The sequence below is a fragment of the Rhinopithecus bieti genome, unplaced genomic scaffold, assembly GCF_001698545.2.
Source record: "Rhinopithecus bieti isolate Rb0 unplaced genomic scaffold, ASM169854v2 scaffold_3858, whole genome shotgun sequence".
NCBI classification, from domain to species: Eukaryota; Metazoa; Chordata; class Mammalia; order Primates; family Cercopithecidae; genus Rhinopithecus; species Rhinopithecus bieti.
The window spans coordinates 552444-570053 of record NW_016804227.1 but is presented as its reverse complement, the minus strand read 5'-3'; the positions used below and the strand labels follow the sequence as shown (position 1 = coordinate 570053).

Genomic DNA, 17610 nt, shown 5'->3' with positions numbered 1-17610 from the left:
TCATGGCTCACTGCAACCTGGAACTCCTGGGTTCAAGTGATCCTCCCGCCTTGGCCTCCCAAGTAACTGAGATTAGAGCACACACCACGAGACCTAGCTTATTTTTAACATTTTCTGGTAAAGATGAGGTCTCACAATGTTGCCCAGCCTGGTCTTGAACTCTTGGCCTCAAACAGTCTTCCTTCCTCAGCCTCCCAGAGTGCTGGAATTATAGGCATGACCCACTGTGCCTGGCTCACTCTTTCTTTTTCTTTTTTTTTTTTTTTTATGGAGGTGTAAGTTCACATAATGTAAAATTTACCTCTTTTTTTTTTTTTTTTTTTTGAGACAGAGTCTTGCTCTGTCACCCAGGCTGGAGTGCAGTGGCCGGATCTCAGCTCACTGCAAGCTCCACCTCCCAGGCTTACGCCATTCTCCTGCCTCAGCCTCCCAAGTAGCTGGGACTACAGGGGCCTGCCACCATGCCCAGCTAGTTTTTTGTATTTTTTTAGTAGAGACGGGGTTTCACCGTGTTAGCCAGGCTGGTCTCAAACTCCTGACCTTGTGATACACCCACCTTGGCCTCCCAAAGTGCTGGGATTACAGGTGTGAGCCCCCGCCCCCGGCCTGTTTCCTTTCTGTTCTAGTTCCTGAAATATTTTCTTAACTTTATCTTTTAACACTTCCGTGCAGTTTCTTATTTCTGTGACATTTTTCATTCCCCAGAGCTTTTTGTTCACCGAATATTTATACATACATGAATATTCATGAGCATGAATATTCATACTCACATATTCAATGGCAGTTTTGTTCATATTTAATGCCTGTATCACCTTGTCTTATTTCTCAGAGGACCAGCTGTTTTCTCCGGAGAAGTTTCCTGTAATCTTCACTGTGGAGGGAGTAGGTGTGGCCGCCAGGGATCGGGGAGCCACATAGGGGTAGGGGGCACTTAGAATACACGTTTGGCCGGGCACGGTGACTCACGCCTGTAATCCTAACACTTTGGGTGGCTGAGGTGGGCAGATCATGAGGTTAGGAGATCGAGACCATCCTGGCTAACATGGTGAAACCCCATCTCTACTAAACATACAAAAACATACAGGTGGTGGGCACCTGTAATCCCAGCTACTCGGGAGGCTGAGGCAGGAGAATGGTGTGAACCCGGGAGGTGGAGCTTGCAGTGAGTGGAAATTGCGCCACTGCACTCCAGCCTGGATGACAGAGCAAGACTCCGTCCCCCCAAAAAAAAAATTACACATGTTCACTTCATCCTCCTTTTTCAGTCCCTCCTGCCTGGGATCCCTCTACCCAATAATTCTCTGTGATCCTCTCAGGGGGACCAAGTGCCCATACCAGACATCAGCTAGAGGAACAGTAACCAGGCAACGTAGGAATAGGGACGGGGTGGGGATCTAAGGTGTTTTGTTTTAGAGGTAGGGTCTCCTTCTGTCACCCAGGCTGGAGTGCAGTGCTGCATTCATGGCTCACTGCAGCCTCAAACTTCTGGGCTCAAACGGTCCTCCCTCCTCAGCCTCCTAAGTAGTTGGGACTGCAGGCATGCGACGCCACACTTGAATAATTTTGTTTTTTAGTGTTTTAGAGACAGGGTCTCACTCTGTTGCCCAGGCTGGTCTGGAACTGCTGGGCTCAAGCAATCCTCCCACTTCAGCCTCCCAAAGTGCCTGGATTACAAGTGTGAGCCACTGTGCATGGCCAGTCTTCTTCTTCTTCTTCTTTTTTTTTTTTTTGAGACAGTCTCACTCTGTTTCCCAGGCTGGAGTGCAGCAGTGTGATCTCAGTTCACTGCAACCTCTGCCTCCCGGGTTCAAGCGACTGTCCTGACTCAGCCACCCAAGGAGCTTGGATTACAGGCGCCCACCACCACACCCGGCTAACTTTTGTATTTTTAGTAGAGATGGAGTTTCACCATGTTGGCCAGGCCGGTCTCGAATTCCTGGCCTCAAGTGATTAGCCCACCTTGGCCTCTCAATGTCCTGGGATTATAGGTGTGAGCCACTGTGCCCAGCTGAATCTAAAGACTTTTAACCAATTCTGGCGCGCGCGTGGCCTCAGCCTGTACATCCCGGAGCACTTTGGGAGGGCCGAGACGGGGTGTGATCCATGATGGTCGAGGAGATCGAGACCATCCTGGCTAACACCCAGTGAGAAACGCGGTCTCTACTATAAAAATACAAAAAAAAGGAGAAGAGCGAAGACAAAGAAATGCGTAGGCCAGGCCGAGGGGTGCGCGGCGCCTATATCCCAGGCTACTCGGGAGCTGAGGCAGGAGAATGGGCGTAAAACCGGGACGCAGAGCTTGCAGTGAGCTGAGATCCGCCACTGCACTCGGCCAGCCCGGGCGAGTAGAGCGAGATCTGTCTTCAAAAAAAAAAAAAAAAAAAAAAAAAAAAAAAAAAAAAACCAATTCTGTTCCCGGCCCCAGTGGCAGCCTCATTTCTAGAGGCCAATATGTGGCCAGTTACTGAACATCCAGGGTTTCTCGATGGACACTGATTGCTTCTCCTCTTCCCCCGCCACTAGCTCTTTTTTAAAAAATTTCTCTTCATAGCTGGGTGTGGTGGCTCACACCTGTAATCCCAACACTTTGGGAGACCAAGGCAGGAGAATTACTTGAGTCCAGGAGTTCAAGACCAGCCTGGGCAACACAGCAAGACCCCATCTCTACAAAAAATTAAGAAACTAGCTGGGTGTGGTGGCACACGCTTGTAGTCCTGACTACTCAGGAGGCTGAGTTAGGAGGATCGCTGGAACCCAGGAGTCAGAGCGCGCGGTGAGCTAGGATCATGCCACTGCCCTCCAGCCTGGACAACACAGCAAGAAGCCATCTCAGAAAAAGAAAAACCCCAAACTTCTCTTCAGTGTTGTTTTAGTGCAAATTCAGGAGGGATTGAAAATAAATGTGTCTATTGATTTACCATGTTTATCTGAACCAAAGTATTTTTGCTTCCCCCCCTTTCTTTTTTTCTTGAGACAGAGTCTTATTCTCATTGCCCAGGCTGGAGTGCAATGGCAGGATCCCAGTTCACTGCAACCTCCGCCTCCTGGGTTCAAGTGATTCTCCTGCCTCAGCCTCCTGAGTAACTGGGATTACAGGCACCTGCCACCACGCCTGGCTGATTTTTGTACGTTTAGCAGAGACGGGGTTTCCCCATGTTGGCCAATCTGGTCTCGAACCCCTGACCTCAGGTGATCGACCCACTTCAGCCTCCCAAAATGCTGGGATTATAGGTGTGAGTCACCGTGTCTGGCCTATGACTTTATAAAATGTTAATTTCGTTTTACTGCTGGACTCACTGTAATACCAGCACTTTGGGAGGCTGAGGTGGGTGGATCACTGAGGCCAGGAGTTCAAGACCATCCTGGCAACATGAAGAAACTCTGTCTCACTAAAAAATACAAAAATTAGCCAGGTGGGTGATGCACGCTTGTAATCCTAGCTACTTGGGAGGCTGAGGCATGAGAATCGCTTGAACCTGGGAGGTAGAGGTTGCAGTGAGTCGAGATCGCGCCACTGCACTCCACTCTGGGCGACAGAGCCAGACTCTGTCTAAAAAAAAAATTGAATAAATAAAATGTTAATTTCTCTTGATACCACAAGTATGCCTCAAGTGTGCCTAAGTAAATCCAGCTCCCCAATTAAAACTAGCTCCTGTCCCACCATCTCCTAGGGCCAACTACGTGCGCCTGGCACATGCAAGACAAGAATTCCAAATCTGATATTTCCATGAGACAGGCACTGTAACCACATTAATGGAAGAAGAGACTGAAGTTCAGAGTAGTCAGGGAGTGAAAGGCAGGTGGATCTCTTCTTACTACACTCTGTGGCCTTCTCAATCTCAGCTGGGCTTGATTCCAGACTGGACCCCACCTTCCTTTGTCTCCTTCTTGGGTAGGGCTCTGGTGTCTCTGCCACTGAGGCCTGTCTGTGAGTCTAGGTTGGTTCTCTCTGGTCTCCGGCCTTCAGGTGGGGTTGCTTTCTCAGCCCCTCCTCTCTGGCACCAGGTCTCTGCCACTCTGTCTACACAATGAGTCCTGGATCTTGCTTCTGTGTAATTCCAACCTGGAATGTCCTTTCTCTTCCCTAGCCTAAATCATAAACTAGGCTGGGCTCAGTGGCTCATGCCTGTAATCCCAGCACTCTGGGAGGCTGAGGCAGGAGGACTGCTTGAGGCTGGGAATTTGAGGCCAGCCTGAGGAACATAGCGAGACCCCCATCTCTACAAAAAATAAAAAACATTAAAAAATTAGGCAGGTATGGTGGTGCATGTCTGTAGTCCCAGATTCTCAGGAGGCTGAGGCAGGAGGATCACTTGAGCCTAAGAGTTTGAGGCTGCAGTGAGCTATGACTGCACCACTGCACTCCATCCTGGGTGACAGAGCGAGACCTTGTCTCAAAAAAAAAAGTGCTAGGCACAGTGTCCAGTGTGAGGTATGTACCTAGAAAGCAATGTTTCAACCATAGGATGCAATCTACTTAAAGATTGAGAAGTCAAGGTCAAAGTAGCCCAGCTGCTGCCAACCCTGCAGACAGGCCAGGGCTTAGCAGACACTTCTAGACCAGTGGCAGTGTCCACCTTGTGCCCCTCTCTTGTACACCACACCCTGAGATGGTCAGAAGCTCCCATACCCTGCAGGGAGAGCAGGTACAGGGGGAATGCCAGACAGGATCAAACTGGCGTCAAACCTGCTGCTCCCCAATCCAGGGAGCAATCTGGGCTGGTTGGTAACTCCCAGAGCCTCCACTTCCCGCCCCAGCAGAGTCACAGGCCCATGCCCAGGGCACTCCCACGATATTAGTCAGACTGTGCACAGCCATAGCTCCTTGCAGACTATGATGCATTCTCACATCCACCAGTTCTTTCTCTCCTTTTTTTTTTTTTTTTTTTTTTTGAGACAGTGTCTCACTCTGTTGCCCTGGCTGGAGTGCAGTGGTCTGATCATGGCTCACTGCAGGCTTGACTCCCTGAGCTCAAGTGATCTTCCCATCTCAGCCTCCCTAGTAGCTGGGAGCATACGCATGCGCTGCCATGCCTGGCTTTTTTTTTTTGTATTTTTGTATTTTTAGTAGAGACAAGGTCTTGCTACATTGCCCAGGCTGGTTTCCAACTCCTGACCTTGACTGATCTGCCTGTCTTGGCCTCCCAAACTGCTGAGATTACAGGCGTGAGCCACCGTGCCGGGCTGCCATCAGCTCTCTTAACCCTCCCCAAAAAAGCATAGAACAAAACAAGAGTGCTGGGCTATGGCCATTTTGCTGAACGGACACATGGCAAGTGAATGAATGAATGAATGAGGATGAGGCTCTATAAGTGACTTGTACAATATCACAGACCCAGGCCTGATTTCCCTGCTGTGCCCACCCTCAGCAGGTGCCCTCAGACCCCGGAGATCCTGAAGGACAGGTCAGGGAGACTAAGCCGTCTGCCAGGTCCTGTTGGTTGGGTTTGGCTTTCCTGGGAACCACAGGAGGAAGAGCAGAGTGACAGTCCCAAAACAAGTTCTTTGGACAGGATGGTGCAGGGGGCCAGGAGTCCAGCCTCCTTCCTGGGCACTGCCATTCCTGCTCCAGTCTGTTTTTGTTTGTTTGTTTGTTTGTTTTGAGATGGAGTCTTGTTGTGTTGCCCAGGCTGGAGTGCAGCTGCACCCTCTCGGCTTACTGCAACCTCCGCCTCCCAAGTTCAAGCGATTCTCCTGCCTCAACCTCCTGAGTAGCTGGGATTACAGATGCCGTCACCATGTATTTTTTAGTAGAGATGGGGTTTCACCATGTTGCCCAGGCTAGTCTCAAACTCCTGACCTCAGGTGATCTGCCTACCTTGGCCTCCCAAAGTGCTGGGATTACAGGTGTGAGCCACTGCACCCGGCGGCCCCTGCTCCACTCTTGCCCCCTCCGATCCCATCCCCACCAAGCAGCAGGTGCGATGTCCTTAACCCAGGAATCCATCACGTGGCTGCAGCTTCCACAGCTACCTTGACTCTTACAGCAAAGACCCAGCTCCATCCCAGAGCCCTGGCCCTGTGGGGTCACCCAGGTCAGCCTCTGGGGTGTGAGCTTTCCCTGGCTTCCCCCACTGCCCACTCAGCCTCCCTGCTCTTTTCAGTTTGTTTTTTCTTTTCTAGTCTCGCTCTGTCACCCAGGCTGGAGTGCAGTGGCACTATCTCGGCTCACTGCAATCTCCACCTCCCAGGTTCAAGTGATTCTCCTGCCTCCGCCTCTCGAGTAGCTCGGACTACAGGCTCCCACCACCACACCCAGCTAGTTTTTGTATTTTTAGTAGAGATGGGGTTTCACCGTATTGGTGAGGATGGTCTCAAACTCCTGACCTCAGGTGATCTACCTGCCTCAGCCTCCCAAAGTGCTGGGATTACAGGTGTGAACCACCGCGCCGGGCCTCTTCTCACAGTTTCTCTAGTCTCTCAGCCCACGGGTCTCTGCCTGGCACGATGCTCTGGCCCCACATCACTAGGCCAATGCCAGGCCATTCCCTAAGTTCTGCCCTCACACCATTCCTCAGGGGAGCCTCTCCACCAGGCCAGGCTCTGAGAGCACCACAGCACACTTGGCAGACTAATATCTGTGATCACTGGCCTCATGGTCTGTCTCCTGTAAGCTGGAGATGACTGGAGGGCAGGGACCATATCTAGCCACGCTCACCACCAGGTCACCCAGGAGAAGTTCTGTCCAGGGGAACCACACTAGCAAAGGCGTGGTGCCAGGTGTGGTGGCATGGGCCTGTAGTCCCAGCTTCTTGGGAGGCTGAGGCAGGAGGATTGCTTGAGTCCAAGTTTGAGGCTGCTGTGAGCTACGACTGCACCACTGCACCCCATCCTGGGCAACAGAACAAGACCCTGTTTCAAAAAAAAGCAGAGCTCTCACCCTGGCCAGGGCAGAGAGGGACACAGCTCAGTGGGCAGGCACTTGTCACTTGTCACTTCAGACAAGTTATTAAACTTTCCTGAGGCTGGGCGCGGTGACTCACTCCTGTAATCCCACCACTTTGGGAGGCTGAGATGGGCAGGTCAAGAGATCAAGACCATCCTGGCCAACATGGTGAAACCCCACCTCTACTAAAAATATAAAAAATTAGCTGGGCATGGTGGCATGTGCCTGTAGTCACAGCTACTCGGGAGGCTGAGGCAGGACGATTGCTTGAACCTAGGAGGCAGAGGTTGCAGTGAGCCGAGATCGCGCCACTGCGCTCCAGCCTGGCAACAGAGCGAGGCTAGAAAACAAAACAAACAAAACAAAACAAAAAAACAAAACCTCCCTGAGCCTCAGTTTCCCCATCCATAAAGTGAGGATGATAAAACCACATCATAGCACTGGCTTGAGGATTCAACCCATGGGTGTAAACATCTCTCATTCCCCTGCCCACAACCCCAAAGGCTCTTTCCAGAAACCTCCAGGAGAAACCTTTGCCAGGTTCTCAGAGCAAGGAGGGAGGACCCTAGGCAGTAATACCCTTTGGGGGTCCCTGCTCTGGGTCCCCAAACCCTCTGCCCTTCTCCACTCAGCTTTGGAGCTCCAAGCCTGTGCTCCCCACCTTGCAATGACCTCCCACCTTCCCCCAGGAAGCCTTGCAGAATGGACACAGGGACCCCTGCCCCACTGACAGCTCCTCACACCCCAGGCCCAGAAGGCCCCATCAGGGACTTCCCTGTACCCTGTGAGTCTCTTCCCAATGCTGTGGTCCCAGACGTAGGGTTAGCCCAAGGCCACCACAGCCTGGTTGGATAGCAAGACACAGCCCTGTCCCGTCCACCTGACCACCACCAACCCAGGTCACTGCTGTATTCATACTCTAGAAGACTTGGGGGTCACTGACCCCTTTCCAACCTGGCCCTAACAGCTGGGACTAGTGGAGAAGAGGGGCCCCTGGCAGGAAGCTGTCAGCTCCAACGACCCAATTCTCTCAACTTCAACAACACTGATCACTCGGGTTGTAGCTGATAAGGTGTCTGCACCTCCTGGCCCTGGGCGAGGGGTTACTATCATTATCATCATTATTGTTTTTTTTGAGACTGAGTCTCATTCTGTCACCCAGGCTGGAGTGCAGTGGTGTGATCTCAGCTCACTGCAATCTCTCCCTCCTGGGTTCAAGTGATTCTCCTGCCTCAGCTTCCCAAGTAGCTGGGACTACAGGTGCATGCCATCACAGCTAACTAATGTTTGTATTTTTAGTAGAGGTGGTGTTTCGTCATGTTGGCCAGGCTGGTCTCAAAATCCTGACCTCAGGTGATCTGCCCGCCTTGGTCTCCCAAAGTGCTGGGATTACAGGCGTGAGCCACTATGCCCGGCCTTATTATTATTATTATTGAGGGGGCCGGTGCGGTGGCTCAAGCCTGTAATCCCAGCACTTTGGGAGCCGAGTGGGCGGATCACGAGGTCAGGAGATCGAGACCATCCTGCTAACACGGTGAAATCCCGCTCTACTAAAAAACAAAAAAAAAAAAAAAATAGCCGGGGAGGTGGCGGGTGCCTGTGGTCCCCAGCTACTCGGGAGCTGAGGCGGAGAATGGCGTGAACCCGGGAGGCGGAGGTTTGCAGTGAGCTGGATCCGGTCCACTGCCACTCCAGCCTGGCCGAGCAGAGCAAGGACTCCGTCTCAAAAAAAAAAAAAAAAAAAAAAGAGAAACAGGGTCTGGCTCTGTCACCCAGACTAGAGTGCAGTGGCACTACCTTGGTTCACTGCAACCTCTAACTCCCAGGATCAAGCCATCCTCCCACCACAGCCTCCTGAGTAGCTGGGAGTACAGGGCCAAGCACCATGTCCGGCTAATTTTTTTTGTATTTTTTTGTAGAGACGGGGTCTCACTATGTTGCCCACGCTGGTCTTGAACTCCTGGGCTCAAGTGATCCTCCCACCTCAGCCTCCCAAAGTGCTGGGATTACAAGCATGAACTACTGTGCCTGGCCAGGACCAGGGGTCTTGAGAACATCCAGTTCCCAGCCTTTTCCAGTACATGCCTGGCACGTGCATGCAGATGAGTTGGATCAGTAGATAACATCAATAATGGCCAAAACCTATGCGGTACGTAGTATTAGGCACTGTCTAAAATGAGTGATACATTTTAATGCATCTCCAACTATGACTGAAGTATGATTAAAATTCCCATTTTGGTTGGGCATGGTGGCTCACACCTGTAATCCTAGCACTTTGGGAGGCCAAGGCGGGTGGATCACCTGAGGTTGGGAGTTCAAGACCAGCCTGGCCAACATGGTGAAACCCCGTCTCTACTAAAAAATTAGCTAGGCATAGTGGCTCATGCCTGTAATCCCAGCTACTTGAGAGGCTGAGGCAGGAGAATCGCTTGAACCCGGGAGGTGGAGGTTGCAGCGGGCTGAAATCACACCACTGCACTCCAGGCTGGGTGACAAGAGCAAAACTCCATCTCAAAAAAAAAAAAAAAATCCCATTTTACCGATAGAAAGAGTGAGACCCAGAAAGTTTAAGACACTTGCCCAGGGTCACACAGCAACAGTCTCCTGTCTTGTCACTCTGTATGGTCCTGATGAGGAATGGGTGTCCCAGGTTGGACCGTGTCCGAGACCCCTTTGAGTCCCCACCCTGCCCAGCCAGGGGGGTCCAGCTCGGCCAAGTGAGGCGGAGCAGGGGAGGGAAGGGAGGCTGGGCTGAGAGCCCAGTACTGCCCGCACTCACCAGCACACGGTCTCCCAGGCGCAGGTCCTTGTCGCCCCGCTTCACAGAGCCGCTGTCCGAGAGGTTGGAGCCCGACTCGTTGCCCGTCTTCACGGAGCTGTTGAGGACGCTCTCCCGCAGGGGGATGACGCGGCTGGTCAGCGGGGGTGTGGCCGTGCCCGAATGCAATGACAGGTTCTGGGCAGTCAGTGACTCCACGGAGTGGGCATCACTCCCCGAGCCCTCGGCCGTGGGCTGCCGGGTCAGCTTGGAGGGCCGCGTGAAGATACCCTGGAGGGCCGGGCACTCGAAGTAGCGCACGCCGCCCACCGCGCCATCGTTCTTGCCCACCGGGTCGTCCAGGACCACGCCGGCCCACTGGCCCGGTGCGAACTGCGTCTCGCCCAGGTACTGCACCACGCCTGGCTTCACGCCATTCACCCACACCCGCTCGCCCACCACAAAGTCCCCCAGGAAGTCATCCCCCACTTCCGCCGCCTTGGGGCCCGGCTTCTCGGGGGCGGCAGCTGCGGCCGGGGAGGAGGAGGGTCCGGATGACTGCTTGTGCAGGGGGGAGCCTGCAGAGAAGGAGAGGGAGAGGGAAAGAGGTGGCTGTTAGGGCTGGCATGGAACTGGCCGCTGGATGGCCCCAGGTGCACAGAGTCTAGGGTTGGGAGGTGGCTGATTTGTATTTTTGAGTAGAGATGGGGTTTCACCATGTCAGCCAGGCTGGTCTCAAACTCCTGACCTCAAGTAATCCGCCTGCCTTGGCTTCCCAAAGTGCTGGGATTATAGGCGTGAGGCACCACACCTAACCCTTATTTATTTGTTTTTTGAGACAGGGTCTTGCTCTGTCACCTAGACTAGAGTGCATTGGCGAGATCATGGCTCGCTGCAGCCTTGACTTCCTGGGCTCCAGCGATGCTCCCACCTCAGCCTCCTGAGTAGCTGAAATCACAGACACCTGCCACTACACTGGGCTAATTTTTGTATTTTTTGTAGAGATCAGGTCTTGTCATGGAAACTGAGGCAGGAATGGTTGGCTGTGTGGTCTTGGGCAGGTCCTCCTCAGGTCTCCCCCTACTCTTCCAGCCCTCCAGAACGTCCCCAGGAAAGTATGCCCTCAGAAGCAATGTTTAGGCTGGGCGCAGTGGCTCACGCCTGTAATCCCAGCACTTTGGGAGGCCGAGGCAGGCAGATCGCCTGAGATCTGGAGTTCCAGACCAGCCTGACCAATATGGTGAAACCCCATCTCTACTAAAAATAAAATAATTAGCCGGGTGTGGTGGCGGGCACCTGTAATCCCAGCTACTCAGGAGGCTGAGGTGGGAGGATCGCTTGAACCTGGGAGGTGGAGGTTGCAGTGAGCTGAAATCATACCACTGCACTCCAGCCTGGGGGAAAGAGAAAAGACTTCATCTCAAAACAAAACAAAACAAAAAAACAAAGCAAAACAAACACAGAAGCAATGGCTTTCACTTCTCAAGGAAACTGTAAGTCCCGGGCCAGGGATGAACCCATTCTCAAGGATTATAAGCCACCTCCCCACTGGGTGGGCTCAGGCCCTCAGCTGTTGACCTGAGACTCCCTGTGGCCCCTATGTGTGACCCAGGTGTTGTGCAAGTGGTCCCTGAGACCCCCATCCTCGCCCTCAGACAGTTACAGGGCACACAGAAGACTCCCAGCCTATTTCCTAATAGGGGGACACAGCCACAGACTTCTTGCATAAAGATGTCCCCTTCTGTCTCTCTTGGGACAGGAAAGAAAACCCTCCTAACTCTCTCCCGGGCGCCCCCACTCCCCTCCCCTCCCCAAGCTGCAGCCCAGCCTAAGGCCTCAGGGTCCACAGACCCAGGAAGGTGGAAAGGTGGCTAGGTTCGGTGGCTCATGCCTGTAATCCCAGCATTTTGGGAGGCTGAGGCAGGCGTATCACCTGAAGTCAGGAGCTCAGGACCAGCCTGGCCAACATGGTGAAACTCCGTCTCTACTGAAAACACAAAAAAATTAGCGGAATGTAGTGGTGGGTGCCTATAATCCCAGCTACTCAGGAGGCTGAGACAGGAGAATCGCCTGAACCCGGGAGGCAGAGGTTGCAGTGAGCTGAGACAGCACCACTGACTCCAGTCTGGGTGACAAAGCAAGATTCCATCTCAAAAACACAAACAAACAAAAAAACAACCATAGTAATCACAGGCTTGCATGAGGCTCCGTGCTAAGAGCTTAAGATATGATAGCTCATCTGATCCCCAACTGCCCCCATTTCACAGATGAGAAAACTGAGGCTCAGAGATACAAGGTGCTTCACCTGAGCTCCCAGACAATAGGCAGCAGAGCTGATTTAGTTTGGCTGTGTCCCCACCCAAATCTCATCTTGAATTGAAGCTTCCATAATTCCCACGTGTTTTGGGAGGTACACAGTGGGAGCTGAATGAATCATGGGGGTGGTTTTCCTCATACTGGTGTCCTGGTAGTGAATAAGTCTTACAAGATCTGGTGATTTTATAAGAGGTTTCCCCTTCTGCTTGGCTCTCATTCTCTCTTGTCTGCTGCCATGTAAGACGTGCCTTTTGCTTTCTGCCACTATTGTGAGTCCTCCCTGGCCATATGGAACTGTGAATCCATTAAACTTCTTTTCCTTTATAAATTACCCAGTCTCATGCCAAGCACAGTGGCTCATGCCTATAATTCCAGCACTTTGGGAGGCCGAGGTGGGCAGATCACTTGAGGTCAGGAGTTTGAGACCAGCCTGGCCAACATGGGGAAACCCCATCTCTACTGAAAATACAAAATTAGCAGGGAGTGGTGGCATATGCCTGTAGTCCCAGCTACTTGGGAGGCTGAGGCAGGAGAATGGCTTGAACCCAGGAGGCAGAGGTTACAGTGAGCAGAGATGGCACCACTGCACTCCAGCCTGGGTGATAGAGCAAGACCCTATCTCAAGAAAAGAAATGAAAAGAAGGCCGGGTGCGGTGGCTCAAGCCTGTAATCCCAGCACTTTGGGAGGCCGNACCCAGTCTCATGCCAAGCACAGTGGCTCATGCCTATAATTCCAGCACTTTGGGAGGCCGAGGTGGGCAGATCACTTGAGGTCAGGAGTTTGAGACCAGCCTGGCCAACATGGGGAAACCCCATCTCTACTGAAAATACAAAAATTAGCAGGGAGTGGTGGCATATGCCTGTAGTCCCAGCTACTTGGGAGGCTGAGGCAGGAGAATGGCTTGAACCCAGGAGGCAGAGGTTACAGTGAGCAGAGATGGCACCACTGCACTCCAGCCTGGGTGATAGAGCAAGACCCTATCTCAAGAAAAGAAATGAAAAGAAGGCCGGGTGCGGTGGCTCAAGCCTGTAATCCCAGCACTTTGGGAGGCCGAGACGGGTGGATCACGAGGTCAGGAGATCGAGACTATCCTGGCTAACATGGTGAAACCCCGTCTCTACTAAAAAATACAAAAAAAAAAACTAGCCGGGCGAGGTGGCGGGCGCCTGTAGTCCCAGCTACTCGGGAGGCTGAGGCAGGAGAATAGCGTGAACCCGGGAGGCAGAGCTTGCAATGAGCTGAGATCTGGCCACTGCACTCCAGCCCAGGCGACAGAGTGAGACTCTGTCTCAAAAAAAAAAAAAAAAAAAAAAAAAAAAGAAAAAAAAAAAGAAAAAAAAAAAAAAATCCAGGCACAGTGGTTTACAACTGTAATCCCAGCACTTTGGGAGGTCAAGGCAGGCGGATCACTTGAGTCCAGGAGTTCAAGACCAGCCTGGGCAACATAGCAAGACTCCTATCTCTTAAAAATAAATGAATTAATTAAATAAGCTGGGTGCAGTGGTACAGCCTCTAATCCCAGCTACTTGGGAAGCTGAGACAGGAGGATGACTTGAGCCCAGGAGGTCAAGACCAGTGTGGGCAACATAGCAAGACCCTGTCTCTATAAAAAACAAATGTAATATATAACAAAATAAAATAATTAAAATAGCAGCTACATTTATGAAGTGCCAACTGCATGTTCCTCAATGGACAGGGCACTTTTTTTTTTTTTGAAACGGAGTCTCACTCTGTTGCCCAGGCTAGAGTACACTGGCGCAATCTCAGCTCACTCCAACCTCTGCACCCCGAGTTCAAGTGATTCTCCTGCCTCAGCCTCTCAAGTAGCTGGGATTACAGGTATGCGCCACCATGCCAGGTTATTCATTATAAGAACACATCATATTTTTACCTTGCAGATTTGGAAACAGGGTAAGGTCATCCAGGCCTAGTAGGACACCCACCTGGCTTCAGAACCCTCCCTCTTTTGTTGTTTTGAGACAGAGTCTCATTCTGTTGCCCAGGCGGGAGTCCCCAGGTTGGAGTACAATGGCGCAATCTCTGATCACCGCAACCTTCGCGTCTCAGGTTCAAGAAATTCTCATTCCTCAGCCTCCTGTGTAGCCAGGATTATAGGTGTGCGCCAGCACGCCCGGTTATTTATTTATTTATTTATTTATTTATTTATTTGTATTTTATTGGAAATAGGGTTTTGCCATGTTGGCAGGCTGGTCTCAAACTCCTGGACTCAAGCGATCCTCCTGCCTTGGCCTCCCACAGTGCTGGGATTATAGGCATGAACCACCACGCCGGGCCAGAACCATTCGTCTTGACCACACGCACAGTGGGTGCCTGGCAGGTGCCAGCTCCTACCCCATATCCATTTCTAGGGCACTTTCCTATGCAGAGAGCTCTGTGACCTCTGCTAACTGAACAGAACCGCTGTAGCCCAGCTAAGGTCTGTTTCTACCTGCCCTCCGTGCTTAGAGCCCAGAGAAGCGTCCCCAGGTCGAAAGGTGACCCAGCATGGCTATTCTTGGTGAGAAGCTGCCTGCTCAGCTGTCCTTGTCCCCAGCTGTCCCGGCCCAGGCGGACCCTCAGGTAATCTCTCCCCGACTCCCTCCCCTCCCAGGGGTCACAGGCCCAGGGTCCAGCTGTTTCAACAGCTGCAAAAATCCAAGCCACGAGCCCATGGCAACTGCACGTGGTACTTCGCTTCATTCTTTCTCTCAGTAGTGGGACCCTCAGCTGCCCCCGAATCACAGGGACAAAACCCTCATCAAATTCCATGCATGCTGAGACATTTTCAGTTTCCTGCAGTTGGGAAACCATGGGAAATTCCCTGTCTCTCCAGGGAGTCATCAGTGACACACTGGCTTGGCCAGGACAAGCCAAGTCTGTGCCTTCCCAGATGGGTGCCTCACTTTCCTCATGACATAACAAAGGACTAGGTCAGAAATAGCTAAGGTCTTTCCCAGCACTGACATTCTCCATGTCCTAAGACTCCTCCCAGAGGAGCCGATGTATATACAATGGAGTTTTTGAAACCCGGTTAACAGGTGCTTCCTCGGTCCATAACCTCACAGGCCAGTCAAAGGCAAGCTGTTTGGGAGGTCCCTATGGGCACAGCCTGGGCCTCACTGCCCTCTAAGTTCCCCAGCAAACCCCCATGAAGGCAAAGAACCGCTACAGACTTCCAGCTGGGCCCAGCAACACAGACTTAAACCTCACATGAGGCTGGGCGCCATGGCTCACGCCTGTAATCCCAGCACTTTGGGAGGTTGAGACAGGAGGATCACTTGAGGCCAGGAGTTTGAGACCAGCCTGGGTAACACGGTGAGACCCTGTCTCTACAAAAAATACAAAAATTAGCCAGACATGGTGGCTCACTCCTGTAGTCCCAGCTACTTGGGAGGCTGAGGCAGGAGGATTGCTTGAGCCCAGGGAGTGGAAGCTTCGGTGAGCCATGATCGTACCACTGCACTCCAGCCTGGGAGACAGAGTGAGGCCTCATCTCTAAAATAATTAAAATAGGCCAGGCACGGTGGCTCATGCCTGTAATCCTATCACTTTGGTCACTTTGGGAGGCCAAGGTGGGTGGATTACTTGAGGTCGGGAGTTCAAGAGCAGCCTGGCCAACACGGTGAAACCCGTCTCTACTAAAAATACCATAATTTGCTGGGTGTGGTGGTAGGTGTCTATGATTCAAGCTACTTGGGAGGCTGAGGCAGGAGAATAGCTTGAACCCGGGAGGTGGAGGTTTCAGTGAGCCGAGATCGTGCCACTGCACTCCAGCCTGGGCGACAGAGTGAGACTGTCTCAAAAAAAAAAAAAAAAAAAATTTAAATTAACCTCCTCCATGCAGTTGATTTATTCCCTAGATAGAGATTCCTGCCCAGACAAGAGCCACAGAGGAATTTACTGCAAGTTTCAAGTTCAACGCATGACAAGGGCCTAAGGACATGGCGCAGGTGGCTGCAGCTGGTGGTGTGGTCCTGCAGCTGGTGGGGATAACCAGGGCGCCCAGATGACGCATTCTCCCCTCCGCCTGCAAGGACGCAGGTCCTGCCCTGCCTGAGGATGGGGGAACTGGCCTTCTCCATACCTGCTCAATCTTATCAGGAGGGAGCCCACTTCCTGAGGACCTACTAGGTGCCAGACCCTGTGTCAGACCCTGTGGACAACAGGCATGGCCAAACAGGGCCTGGCAAGGGGATGGAGTGGGGGTGCCAGCAGCTACAATTCGGCCTCCCAAAGTGCTGGGACTACAGGTGTGAGCCATGGTGCCCAGCCAGCAATCTAGTATGTTTTAAAAGAAAAACTAAAATAAGGAATGCGCTCTTTAGCCTATTTCCCAAGGAAATAATTTAGAAAGGAAAAAACTGACTCACTATCTTGACCTTCACAAAAATAAAAAACTGAATCTAAGTGCCTCCAAACCGAGGAGCAGTTACATAAATGATGGTCACGTCATTCAGATTATTAAGCAACCTTTAAAACATTATTGTCCAGGTTATGTGGGACAGTGTTTATGATGTGATTCTTGGTGACATAGCAGAGCTTCCCCACATCCAGCACAGGGCACGGTGGCCTGGGGGTGGGGGAAGAGGAATACGGAACAACAAAATATGAATCAGTTAAGAAACACCGGCTGGGCGTTGTGGCTCACACCTGTAATCCCAGCACTTTGGGAGGCCAAGGCAGGCGGATCACCTGAGGTCAGGAGTTCGAGACCAGCCTGGCCAACATGGCGAAACCCCGACTTTACTAAAAATACAAAAATTAGCAAGGCATGGTGGCACATGCCTATAATCCCAGCTACTCGGAAGGCTGAGGAAGGAGAATTGCTTGAACCCGGGAGGTGGAGGTTGCAGTGAGCCAAGATTGTGCCACTGCACTCCAGCCTGGGTGATGGGAGCAAGACGCCATCTCAAAAAAAAAAAAAGAAAAGAAAAGAAACACCAAGAGGAAGCTAGGCACGGTGGCTCAAGCTGTAGTCCCAGCTACTCAGGAGGCTGAGGCAGGAGGATCGCTTGAGGCCAGGAGTTCAAGACCAGCCTGGGCAACATAGAGAGATCTCATCTCTACAAAAAAGTAAAAATAATAGAAAATAAAAAATAGCCAGGTGCAGTGGCTCACATCTGTAATTGCAGTACTTTGGGAGGCCAAGGCAGGCAGATGGCTTGAGGTCAGGAGTTCGAGACCAGCCTGGCCAACATGGTGAAACCCTGTCTCCACTAAAAACACAAAAATTAGTCAGTGCGGTGGCGCACACTTATAATCCCAGTCACTCGGGAGGCAAGGCAGGAGAATTGCTTGAACCCAGGCGGTGGAGGTTGCAGTGAGCTGAGATCGTGCCATTGCACTCCAGCCTGGGTCACAGAGCAAGACTCTGTCTCAAACAATAAATAAATAAATAAATAAATAAATAAATAAATAAAATAACCGAGAGGGACCTTGCGGGGACCGACAGACAACGTTGACATGTCATGAAGTGAGATGTGTGATGAACTCAGCCCCCTGCCCCAATGGTTTGGTGGCAGATAAAAAAGCATCCTCTGCTAGGACCTGGTCCCTCCCTAAATGTTCCACAGAACATAGCTTCACAGTGTGTTCCTAGGTATTATGAAAACAAACGCCGGGCGCAGTGGCTCAAGCCTGTAATCCCAC

General features: G+C 51.8%; 1 protein-coding gene across 1 annotated transcript in view; it reads right to left on the bottom strand.

The window, feature by feature from the left end:
- CLIP2 (CAP-Gly domain containing linker protein 2) overlaps positions 1 to 17610 on the bottom strand; it is a 103453-nt gene that overhangs the window by 45655 nt on the left and 40188 nt on the right. Inside the window, exon 3 of the mRNA XM_017867328.1 lies at positions 9666 to 10222. Within this exon, the coding sequence (XP_017722817.1) occupies positions 9666 to 10222 (557 nt within the window). The remainder of the gene's footprint in view (positions 1 to 9665; positions 10223 to 17610) is intronic.